This window comes from Ostrinia nubilalis, chromosome 30, assembly GCF_963855985.1.
Source record: "Ostrinia nubilalis chromosome 30, ilOstNubi1.1, whole genome shotgun sequence".
Lineage (NCBI taxonomy): Eukaryota > Metazoa > Arthropoda > Insecta > Lepidoptera > Crambidae > Ostrinia > Ostrinia nubilalis.
Window position 1 is genome coordinate 3235290 of NC_087117.1, and position 12592 is coordinate 3247881.

Here is a 12592-nt window from a genome sequence, read left to right on the forward strand (position 1 = left end):
AAACAGTGTAGTACTGATTAATATTTCTAAATATAGCTATTGTTGTTTTGTAATTAAGTAAATACAGGGTGTAACAAGATCCAACATTAATTAAAACAAGTCTAGGTAGCGTTTAGGCGCGATTGGTCCAATTCACGATTGGTCCAATACGCTATTGGGCCAATTCGCTATTGTTCCAATTCGTAATGAGAGTTTTCGCGTATGAAAAATCCGCCAGATGGCAATACGTAGACGCGAGGTCCAAATGCTGCACGATTGGTTATTTTTGACATGACATTGACAGATATGTCAAAATCCACCAATCACGCAGCAGTCAGACCCCACATCCACGTCTCGCCATCTAACGGATCTTTCATTCGCGAAAACCCTCATTGGTCCAAAATGAAACAAAGGAGGTCATTTATTTGACAAAATACGAATCTGTCTTGAAGTCTTGAGATTGAAAAGCAAGTTTGGATTGAATTTTAAACATTCATTTACCAGTAGAAAGTTAAATTATTTTAAAATGAAGTGAAAGTACAGTAAAGCTTCGAAAAATACTTAACCTACCAAGTAAACGCTTTTTCTTTCAACCAGTCTACATCAACAATTTATTATTTTATAATGAAGTTCAAAGGAAAGCTGTTTTCTTGCACACCCTGTATAAGAATTACTTGAAGAAATGTGGAGTTATCATACGCTAAATAGCGCAGCCTGTTCAAAAATCGTTTATTTGAATTTGAATTTCGTATTTAAAAACGCGTCAAAAGAACCATTCCTATTTAATTTGAAAGGATTTCTCTCTCTATCCCACAGTCAAAAAGGCGTTTTAAAAAATGTTTTAGTAAGAAATAATAGTTAAAAACAAAATAAAAACAAAAAAGTCTGGTCTCACAATTTAATACTCTTCAAAACAACAACAAAAATACTAAGAAATGCCGAAATAAAATACAGAAAGTGATATTTACATGAAAATAAATCGAAAAAAACATGATTGCATTACGCTGCTTATTCTACGCGGGAAACGCCGCGGTTTTTTACACGCGCGACTAAAAAAACGCTAACATACATTTTGTGGAGCATCAAAATAAACCAACGATAGAAATATTATATTTCAACTAACGGATCTTTGCTTACATTAAGTTAAACATCTGCATACAATTAGTATATTTTATTATTTAAATATACATCCATACTAAAGCCCGGTCTGTGAGCACGTAGAATTTTGTCCAATGACCCCAAGCTACCCATCCTTATCGCTCGCGCGTAATTATATTGCTGTCGCGACTGTGCGACGGGCACCCGCAGTGTGCGAGCGCGACAGCAACATAATTACGCGGGAGAGAAAAGGATGGGTAGCTTGGGGTCATTGGACAAAATTCTACGTGCTCGCAGACCAGACTACAGAATGGCTTTTACGTTCACGCTGCAAGGTCACTTAAATACAGAATTACTCTTAATATTAAATAGTTTCACCATTTAAAGTTACATTTTATTTTATAAACCGACCTTCTGGAATGACCTACATTATGAAATTGGCACTAAAATGGAGGGACTCTCATTTCCATTATTTTATTAATCATTTTTTAAAACTACGCGATTTAACACGAAGCTCTGTATTATTGGAATCGTTGTTATTTATGAAATAAAATCTGTATTAATCAGACTTGAATAAGGCCCATGAATTATATTGAAGCGTCCTAAACGAACTTAAAGAAAGTGCAAACTGTCTTTACAAACGCCGCGTTTATCGCGTAAACGAAATTGCATCTTTATTCATTTTCAATCGTATAGAAACATGTATGCACTTCCCAAGTTTTTATAAATACATTTAACCCACAAATCTTTATGTAGGCACATATTCGGTAGTAACTATTTCTCAATTCTACAAGCACATTATACATTAGCAACAGCATTTAAATTCAAAAATATACTTATTATACCGATTTCTTGAATATTGAAATTGTATTTTAGGCATTCTGAATCTCATAATCACCACTCACTGATTAATCACGAAATCTCAGAAACTATAATGCCTACAAATTTTAAATTAGTCTGGTAGGTTCCTTAAAGGGTGTAGACATCCGCTAAGAACGGATTTTACGAAACCACCCCTAAGGGGGTAAAACGGGGTCCACGCGTACGAAGTCGTCAGCCGTTGTCACTTTATAAATACCTTCATCAAATTTTTTTGTGTTCATTTTGTTGTTTTGACTCGAGACGTTCCATTATTTTTTGCATAAATTCTTGAGTTTTAATTCGAAATCAATATTCAAGAAAATCGGTCATCCTAGCATATCATAGTTACAATTTGACCATACATTTAACGTAACATATTATTCTATATATTTAGCCCGGCTAAGCTCGCCTACTGTGCACACTTAACAAATTTAACAAGATATTGTCTATGTAATAGTGAAATCAGGCACCATTTTACTATACATCTATTACAATACTCAATTGTATATAATATTACATTTAAACGAAGTATATTTGGAATTATTTGAGCTCTTACAATGTTTCAATCCGATGGTGACCATTTTGCAAGTCTACGTTGATCGTGAACACTCGGTTGTTATTTTTACTAATTCTTCGTAATCCAGAATTATAGATACCAATTTAGGGTAAGACTATTCTAATATACATACTTGATGAGTCACATATTTATTTTAAAAAAGATTTGACTTCACCGTACATTACTTATTTCACAGCGAGTGACGTTGCAATTTTGAAAACTTTCATTCTACGAAATAAATATGTGACTCACGATTCAGTGTCAAAACGGTCAGATTTTAATGTAAAATAAATAGCGGTTGACCATTTCTACTGAGTCTACAGACGCTGGACTGAACTCACTGATGAAAATCGATACAGTCGAGCAGACCTGTAGTAATACTATGTTCTTATTCAGAGGCGTTGATTGTGATAGTCTTGCCCTTAGGGTCATCAAACCGGTCCATGGTTCTGATGTCCATCATCATCATGATTCCGTAAAAGGTGATGGAAAGAAGGATGAAGACCACGAAGAGACCAGACCAGATGGGTACGGAGAAGAAACCAACGCAGTTGAAGGCATCACCGAATTCCATCGCCGATGCATTCAGGGTCTTGAAGAATGGTTGGACCTGTAAAGAATATTATTTTTGTTTATTTTAAACTCTTGCAATGTTTGTTTTTTAAATTATAAAATGCAATCTATAAAATATTTTCTTGCGCTGCTTCTTCTCAGCACTGCACAGTGTGTTATGGGACTGTATAAACGGACATTCTCATTGATTTGATGAAACGTATAGAGCTCAGTTATACAAACATGATAGTAAAACTCCCGTTTGAAAATTCCACGTAGTTTTCGCGGTATCAAAATTCAAAGTTACCTATTTTTGTACTTCAAAATTATGCAAAAATATTCTCACTCGTTAACTAATAACATTTAATTCAGAATTGTTATAATACTTCATAGAGCTCTTAAAACTACACGTAATAAGCGTATTAAGTGCTTCGTAAACGCATTCAGTTAATTAGGAAAAATGATTTTAGTGATTTTTGTTTTTATTTTTTTTCTCAATTATACCTTAATATATGCAAACATTTTTTATTGCAAGATATAGTCTGATATTTAATCTAATTGTATTAATAAAATCAGCTTTAAACTCCGTGATATATTTGAGAAAAAACATAAAACGTCTTAATAAAATTTTTACGAGTCTAGGGTCGACAATTTTGGAAGGAATAATTCATGTCTAAAAAGTTTCAAATCCCGCCTGTTATGTGCATAGTGTTGAAGGTTCTAAAAAGTCACATTCACATTGTTTTTAACCGACTTCAAAAAAAGGAGGAGGTTCTCAAGTCGAGTCTTTTTTCTTTTTTAACACTCTTATATTAACTTAAGTTGTATGTAAGTAACTAACTAAAAAAGTATGTAAACAAATCTAGGAAGTCGAATTTATCCTACCTTTAATAATTTTCTCATCGATTTGAAACCTATGTAAATCGAATGTCAATACAATAATTTGGTACAATCGAGCTGATGATATTTAAACATCCAAAAGAAATATTGCTATTAAAAAGTGATGGGAAATTTACCATTCTATATGGCGCATATTTTCAATTTGATTTTCCTCAAATATATCACGGAATTTAAAGCTGATTTTTTTTATTCAATTAGATTAAATATCAGACTATATCTTGCAATTAAAAATGTTTGCATATATTAAGGTATAATTGAGAAAAAAAATAAAAACAAAAATCACTAAAATCATTTTTCCTAATTAACTGAATGCGTTTACGAAGCACTTAATACGCTTATTACGTGTAGTTTTAAGAGCTCTATGAAGTATTATAACAATTCTGAATTAAATGTTATTAGTTAACGAGTGAGAATATTTTTGCATAATTTTGAAGTACAAAAATAGGTAACTTTGAATTTTGATACCGCGAAAACTACGTGGAATTTTCAAACGGGAGTTTTACTATCATGTTTGTATAACTGAGCTCTATACGTTTCATCAAATCAATGAGAATGTCCGTTTATACAGTCCCATAACACACTGTGCACTGGCCCATTTATTGTCCCTAAGCAGTGATAGGGTTAATACTAGGACGTGTAAAAGTGGTGTTTAAAAGCCCGCTTGCAAAAATAAATGAGTCTTATGATTTTTTTATTACTTTCTTATGTCATTGTGGACATTCAAAATTAAGCAGGCGATGACAAAGAAATTGCCTTCCCATGCAAAGTTATCAGTCATCTATCGAAGTATGGGAAAGTGGTATGCTAGTTATAATATTTGAAGCCACGATAGCCGAACATTGAAATGGTCGGACTTGCTGACTCGATATCCGAGGAACGCGGGTTCGAACCCCGCCCGCTTGACTATTATGGTGAGCCCACTCATAATTCAGCTTAGTATGAAGAGCTAACGAAACTATCAGTAATTTGTGCAATCAAATCTACAAAAGCTAACCCTCACTGATCAATCACGAAATCTCAGAAACTACACCTACAAACGTTAACGTTACGTTCTAAAAGGAACCCCCATGCACAATTTTCCTAGCACTTGTAGTACTTTTCGCTTTTATATATATACATAGACTAGCTGTGCCCGCGACTTCGTATGCTTGAAACCCCGTTTTCGCAACATTTTTCATTATTGCTCTGCTCCTACTGATCGTAGCGTGATGTTGTATAGCCTATAGCCTTCCTCGATAAATGGGCCATCTAACACTGAAAGAATTTTTCAAATCGGACCAGTAGTTCCGGAGATTAGCGCGTTCAAGTAAACAAACAAACAAACAAACTAACATCAGGTGCGATTGTGGTCAAATACCTGCCTTGTTATGCATAAAAAAAAAAACAAACTCTTCAGCTTTATAATATTAGTATAGATACCTAGATAAAAAAAATGTCAACCTACCTTCATGTCGATGAAGGTGACGTTGTATTCGGTCTGATTGGTAGACGCGAAGGTGATACGGTCTCCGCAGCGGTATGAAAATCCGTCAAGTGCATACACTTCGCTGGTGGCCGTCAACTCATGCTCCGAGCCGTCTTGTGAGAAGGTCACAGTCTCTGTAAAGTGAGAATAAAATAAGTTAAGACACAAAATTAAAAAAAATGAGTCGGTAATTTGAAAATTATATCTTGAAAAAATCGAACTGCCTAAGGCGGGTATTGAACCCAGGACCTTTCGCTTGCCGGGCGAATGCTCTTCCAACTGAGCTACTTAGACATTGTATGAACCAGTCCTGGTTCTGTCAATAGGCCGTATAGGCCGCGGCCTAGGAGCGGCAGATTTCAGATGACGCTTACTCGATTTCAGAAGATAAAAGTTAAATAAAGATCCAACCCCACCCTAGCCTACGCAAAACTGTAAATCCGCCACTGGTATGAACCCGTCGAGTTTGAGATGCAACTCTTAACGCTAAAAATTAAATTAAATAACTATGAGTCAGTAATTGTTAGAATAAACTAACAAAAATGGAGATGGATCTGTCACCTAATCCGAGATCCTCAAGGAAACTGAGGGGAGGCAGAAGGAGGCAGTTATTCCTTAGAAATAGGAGGGGGCGACAGGACCCTCTGAAAATATTACACCCTTACATACCTACCTACCATATCTAAGTACTGTATTTCATCCTTAAGTGTCTAAGAATAGAAACACCCTGTCTTTATAGACTTCGGACACATGTCGGCTGTAGTAAGAACAATCTGTTCAGGTGGGGATTCTTGGATGGCTCAAACTTGGAGTGCAAGTGTGGTTCCCCAGTCGATAAAGCACATAATGTCGTGCCCTGCGTGCCCAAACAACTGCACGCAGGAAGATTTAATTAATGCTACTGACAACGCCACTCTTTTAGCGGAGTTTTGGGCTGACACTGTATAGGTTTGTTGTCGACACGACAAAAAGAAGCACCCTGTCTAAAAAAATCTGTTTCTCCCTAGACAAGACTGCGCTCTCCTCAGCTCATAAGCTGGGTACGCCCATGAGTAGGATGCTACTTGATACGCCCATAATTAAAACTGTCTCTTATTGGTAGAGATGGCAAACATAGTTGATAATGCCAATAAAGAAAGGGAAGGACAAGAATAAACTATAAGTTGAAAGACAGAACCCAATGGAAATGTTGGAGGAGGAGGCCTATGCCAAGAGGCACAATAAACAAGTGACTCTCTAAGTAGGTTAATAGGTATAATAAGTTAGTGGCTTGTTGCCAAGTGATATGATTGGGACAGCAGATCATGGATAGTTCTTAATTATTTTTTACACACATAAAGTACGAATTTCGAATACCAATTTATCAATGTTCACCAGGCCAGTCAAATAAGATCCAACAACTGATTGTTAGTTTCAGCCGAATGACTTCCACTGCTGGACAAAAGCCTCCCCTAAGGATTTTCCAGGGGCAGGGCACCGACGAGATGGTCAGACGCGGTGAGGAGGACGGTGGGCGGGAGTTTGCATCGTGCGGTCCACACAGCTTATGACCGCAGTCTGTGGAGGAACACTATCTGTGGTCGCGATCCGCATCAGTGAGGGAATGACGAAGAAGAAGAAGAAGGATTTTCCGATATCGAATTCCTGAAATAATTATTATTTCAATTCAATAACCAAGGAAGGCCTTACCAAAGAACCAATAGCCACCCTGCATCCTGAAGCTTAAAGTCAACGTAGCCTCCTTGAACTCCATTGTAGTGCTCAACTCAGTTGTGTTGAAGGTAGACGAATTGCTGACCAAATCACTCAGACTGCCGGTTGTGTTTTTTGCTCCGAATTCAATCGCTTGCACGTACAGACGGAGACCGTTCAAAGTGTAGTCGTGTCCGTGGACCTCAGTTTCGTTGGTAGCCTGGCGACGGACACGAGAATGAGTAGTGGTCCACGATGGGTAGTGAGCGGTGTACACGGCCACGACCGAGCTGTAACGCTTCTGCAGCTTCGAGACCATGTCTTCGATGAAGTCATTGTGCCTGCGGAGCAACACATCTCTGGGCTCATTTTCTTTAGCATCTTTCAAGTTGATGAACAAAAACTTGTCGTTTTCACCTGAAATGTCAGCGGATAAACCATTCTCAGTCAATTTGACATGGTCAGTCTCTTCAGGAATGGATGCTTTGTTCAAAACCTTCAAGGGATTTTCGACTGATGGCAGGTAAGTCGCGTCTCCGATCTTTGATTCTAAATACGGAAAAGAGGTCTCGCCCTCGTCGTTTTTACGCGAAAAATCTTCAACAGACAGAGTCTCCTCGATGAATACTACCATGAACGGGTTGTCCTGAAGCTCATTCTTGACAATGCTGTCGAATTTATGGCTAGAAACATCTCTGAGAGGGTTTGATCTGATGGAAACTTCGTTATCATTTTTCCACAGGAATACAGGCACTTTCACGGCAAAACTGCTCACTACGCTTAAAACTAACGTGACGAACACTAGACGGCTGCACGCCATTTCGGATAAACTACAGTATTGGACGCTTACGAACTAAAAAGTAAGTTTTCAGTCCAAAATTGTGAAAAAATAGATGAAAATTAAGCTATGACGAGTGACCATTGGTCATGTGAAAAGTGATCATATGATTAGTTTGACGGTTGTCTATGGTTCCAATGTTGCCAATTTTTGTTCAAAATAAACTACTAATATAGGGAAGACTTATTTTAGAAAATGAAGGGAAAATGTAATCTAAAAAGGCATTTTTCATATAAATCATAGATCAAAAAGCTAAAAAACACTACAAAACGCTTTATTGCGATCGAACAATTAAAAAAAAAACATGTTTTTTTAATAAACTACCATTAGCACACTGGCATGCAAAAGCCTTGGCCTTGGCAGCCAATAAAAAAAACTAGTTTGTTGCGCGTACTTATTAATAGATGGCGTTAAATCACGAAACCACCTCAAGTAGGTTGAAGTAGCAAAAAGTTTGTTCGTTTTGAATAAAATAATGATGAGCGGCTCATCATAATAATTTAAACTATTGACTTAAAATGGAGCTAATTGCTCTTAGATGATCTAACCTATAACTTATCTAACTATCTTTCAGATAAAATTAAAAAGAAGATTTTTACAATTTAATATCAATATCACCTTTTTATCTTCTTCTGTAAACTCATCTTCTTTACAGAAGAAAATATTCATATAGTTCCAAAATACTGGACTGTCCTGTCGATGACATTGACAGTGGGGCGCCACCGTCAATACCGGATCGCTGGTTCAGATTTTTGCCATGTTGGAAACCATATAGTTGAACGATGGTAGCGCCCCCCTGTCATTGAGTTTGGCGGGACAGTTCAGCGTGGGTCATCTATATTGGCATATTCTGTCAAAAGTCAACGTAAAATGGTGAAAGTTGCCATAATAAAAGAAGAAGAAGAAAAAATATTATTTTCCATTTATTTTGATCGACAGTTAACCACCGGCCACCGAAATTATGCGTTCAATATTTCTATTCCTCCTGGCCTTCCAATGTGCAAATGCTGACAAAGACATCATTCCAGTCTTCCTCATGGACTACGGTGGTGTGATGTCACATTTGACAGTCGAAGCAAATCCATTTTCCAAAATAAGCACTGCCTACTTCGCCGATATAATCCATGACGCTATAAAAAGGAGCGAAGTGGTCATAATCTTCGTGGAAGACCAGTTCAGCGTTGAAGACATTACTATAAAAGACAAATTAGGGACTCCCTACCACCATCTTCACCAGGACATGCTGGAAAACAAAGTGAAATTCTTCCCTGGAGTCATAGAACCATTTAAACTTCTCAATCAGATATTCCAGCCGCAGCAATTCAATGTTTTTTATCTGAACTCGGGCACGAAGTTGCAGATGTTTGATGGACACTTTAAATATTTTTACATTTTCTTCCAAGACGGCAAAAATGAGACAAGAGCAGAGGTACTAAGACGCCACGACTTGATTATGAGGGAGGTGTACTTCGTCGTTCGTCAGTTAGCACCGGGTGCCGTGGTGGCTTTTTATACTGGAAAAATGAACCCTGTTGAAGTGGAAAAGATAGAGTTCGTGCCGATTTCACCGATTGCGGTTACTAGGGACCCAGGAGTGATGGTGGTGACGGACGGCGCGCTTTTTCGGTTTGTCGGTTAGTTCAAAATTAGTGAGAGACGGTTAGTTTCAAAATTGGCCCCTACTACCTACTTCTTCTTATATCTTGAAACTGTAAGAACTAAAGTCGCAACACTTCTTCTTTTTTGTGGCAATGACTTGGATTTTGGCAGCCACGATTTCGCCATGGTTACGTGTGCACTTAAATAAACCGCCATTGCCGTCTGAAAGTACAACGTGCTGTGCTACGAATAAAGGGCCCAAATTCAGCATATCCCAATTTGATGCAACTTTTTTTTTGTTTTTAAGTTAATTTGTATTGTTTTATTCAAATAAACATTTTTCTTCGCTCTTTCAAAGCCTACTATTTTGTAATAGACGCAAGCCAATTGACATTCAATTAACTAACTTGTTCTCATGCTAGGAGTGTACGCAGCTACACAAACGCGACGAGCCACCTTCAACCAGATCCCAATGGTGGCAGAGGAGACGTGGACCCTCGAGTCACTGTCTACCAAGATGGCGTACACTGATTTTGAGTTAGAATTCAATTTTAGTTTCAAGGACAAGGGTTGGCTGCTTGGTAAGTCAATTTCCTAATGTTGAAATCAATAATCAGTAATTCCAAATCATATCTTTTTTTAAAATATGCTTCATTCATACTTACGAAGTAGTTTTCCGCCATAAAAAACGCCTACTAAAATTTTATTAGCAATGACGCACGTAATCGAAATTGCCTTAAGTGTGTATTGTGGTGTAATAAAAGTCATAATTAGTCAGATTTTATGCAAAAATAGGCTTTTATGGCGCTTTTACACGTACAACGTAAGTTTTATGTGTTTCCCATTTAATTGTGGCCTTGAAAATGACAATATCAAAACTATACTTAGTTCGAAAGATCCGTCCTGCTTTTTTATTTGGATTTCTTAGGAAAACTTACAGCTGAGTTTGAGATAAACAAACCTATCTATCCTCCCACCAGAGAACGTGGCTCTCCTAGAGGGGGGTGAGGAAGTCGGCCGAACTGACATGGGAGTAGGAGCGAGGTGGAACTGGGCTTACTACTGCGGGGAGCCGTTAGTGCTCGTGAACACTCGGGACGGGAGCTCTGTCACCATCTCGGAGTACCAGGTACTATGGATCACAGTTCTAGCTATCTATCATGTCTCGTTCTATCGCAAAGAATCACCAATTGATCAGAGCGAGAGAGAAAACGGAAATGGGTGGGTTAGTAGTTTCGCATGAAATTCGTTCGAACGAATGTGCGAAACGTCCCCTTTCAATAACATTTTTTTTAGTAGGCGTTCCGCCGAGAACTAGTAATCTCATACTATTAGTTCTCGAAAGAGTCGATTCGCACGCGATATTAATACATCCGTGCGAAACTACTACTTACCAGATGAAAGACACATTTTTGGGGTAAAAACCTATCCTATAATGAATATGAATCTTCATTGTTTAAAACTAAAATTATGCATGCAATGATGCATACGTTTGAAAGTGCTTGTCGCGGGAGTTGCGATTTATTTGACGTCGAGTGTATTTATACGCGGCCCCCCAATCTATTTAAGTAAAGTCCGGTGGCCGACCACGTAGAATTTCGTCCAATTACCCCAAGCTACCCATCCATATCGCTCGCGCGTAATTATATTGCTGTCGCGCTCGCACACTCACTGTGGCCGCCCATCGCAAAGTCGCGATAGCAATATAATTACGCGCGAGTGATATGGATGGGTAGCTTGGGGTCATAGGACGAAATTCTACGTGCTCGTCAACCGGACTTTAATAGGTAATTTGTTTTTTTAGATACAGCCACTAAAGAAGCGAAATATCCAGCGGAGCGGAACTGAAGACATCACGACCACCGAGGGTATGTTGATGATGTCAGCTACACTAAAGCCCGTATTCACAAACATTACTATGAGGTCGCACAGTGCGCGTGGACGCACATGGTGACATAGAACCAATCACAGAGCTATTCAACCCTGTGCGTTCGATTTGCTGCTACAATTAAGCAAGCATCGTTTGTGCAGGTGCCTACCTAGCCAAGTGTGCGAAGCTAAAATGCTCCTTAAGGGCTACCTTTTTTACTGTATTTGAGGTTAATAAATTAACCGCCTATGTGGTCTAGTGGTAAGACCACCTGCTTCAGACGCAGAGGTCCCGGGTTCGATTCCCAGTGGGGGCAGATTTTTCTGTTCGGGTTGGTTGGTAGTAGGGCTTGTTCTAAGTCCGCCTGGCTAGCTACCACCATCTTACCTAAGTCAGTCGCCATAACAACAATGTTAACAGCATTGTTGTGTTCCGGCAGTTAGAGGTAAGATAGCGAGTTCCTCCATGGTTGAGGATTCCGGGTGAAGCTCGCTTTCACCTTCGGCCTGATCGTAGCTTACCATCAGGTGAGATACAGGCCAAGAGCTTCCTTGTTGTGGATAAAAAAAATAGGTGCCACCACGCCACCAGTGGTCAAAATTGAATAAAATATTTTTGATTTTGATTTTATCCTCAGATCCCGACGCGGGCAGCGGCAGCGGCGCTGGGTCTGACGACAACAAAGGATTCGGGAGTTCAGTCAACTGTGGCCCATATTACAGTGCTAGCATACTCGCCGGATTGTTTATAAGCGGGATATGCTTTGGAATACTGATATTTGGAGTTACTATTATGTACGATTGCCAGAATAATGATAGGTATGATGACGCGCAAGGGAAACCTTTGGTGATCACATTTGAGGGTGGCGGCCATTGATAAAAATTTTCACTATTACAAATGACTAATGCCAGTCACCATCAATCCCTAATTTATAAGTGACCCCTATGGTAACACTTAACAGGAATATTGTTTTCATAGGGGTCACTTAAAAATTAAGGATTGATGGTGAAAACGGGAATAAGCCCACTAGACCTATGGATCATCTTTAGCCCGGGTAATGTTTTAATATTTCCTTTTAAGAGACACTTAATTTATTATAATAGCATGCGAATGTCTAAGACTAGATTTTAGTTACCTAGAATAAGTTATTTTTATTTATTTTAGCGAAATAAAAAACTGAAA

The 12592-nt window shown here is 38.4% G+C and overlaps 2 protein-coding genes and 1 non-coding gene across 3 annotated transcripts; 1 reads left to right on the forward strand and 2 right to left on the reverse strand.

The window, feature by feature from the left end:
* Nucleotides 1–863: 863 nt before the first annotated feature.
* LOC135086223 (V-type proton ATPase subunit S1) lies at nt 864–8050 on the reverse strand. The gene is made up of 3 exons (XM_063981050.1): nt 7101–8050; nt 5391–5545; nt 864–3104 (listed from the first exon to the last, which is right to left on the reverse strand). Exons 1-3 carry the CDS (start codon nt 7921–7923, stop codon nt 2883–2885), a joined length of 1200 nt encoding a protein of 399 aa, XP_063837120.1. The 5' UTR covers nt 7924–8050; the 3' UTR covers nt 864–2882.
* Nucleotides 5633–5705, reverse strand: Trnaa-ggc (transfer RNA alanine (anticodon GGC)). Its single transcript has one exon. It is a non-coding gene; the product is annotated as a tRNA-Ala (tRNA).
* Nucleotides 8051–8867: 817 nt separating the features above from the next.
* LOC135086221 (uncharacterized) lies at nt 8868–12591 on the forward strand. Its single transcript, XM_063981048.1, has 5 exons — nt 8868–9575; nt 9963–10121; nt 10521–10669; nt 11345–11408; nt 12048–12591. Exons 1-5 carry the CDS (start codon nt 8903–8905, stop codon nt 12284–12286), a joined length of 1284 nt encoding a protein of 427 aa, XP_063837118.1. The 5' UTR covers nt 8868–8902; the 3' UTR covers nt 12287–12591.
* Nucleotide 12592: the final 1 nt, after the last annotated feature.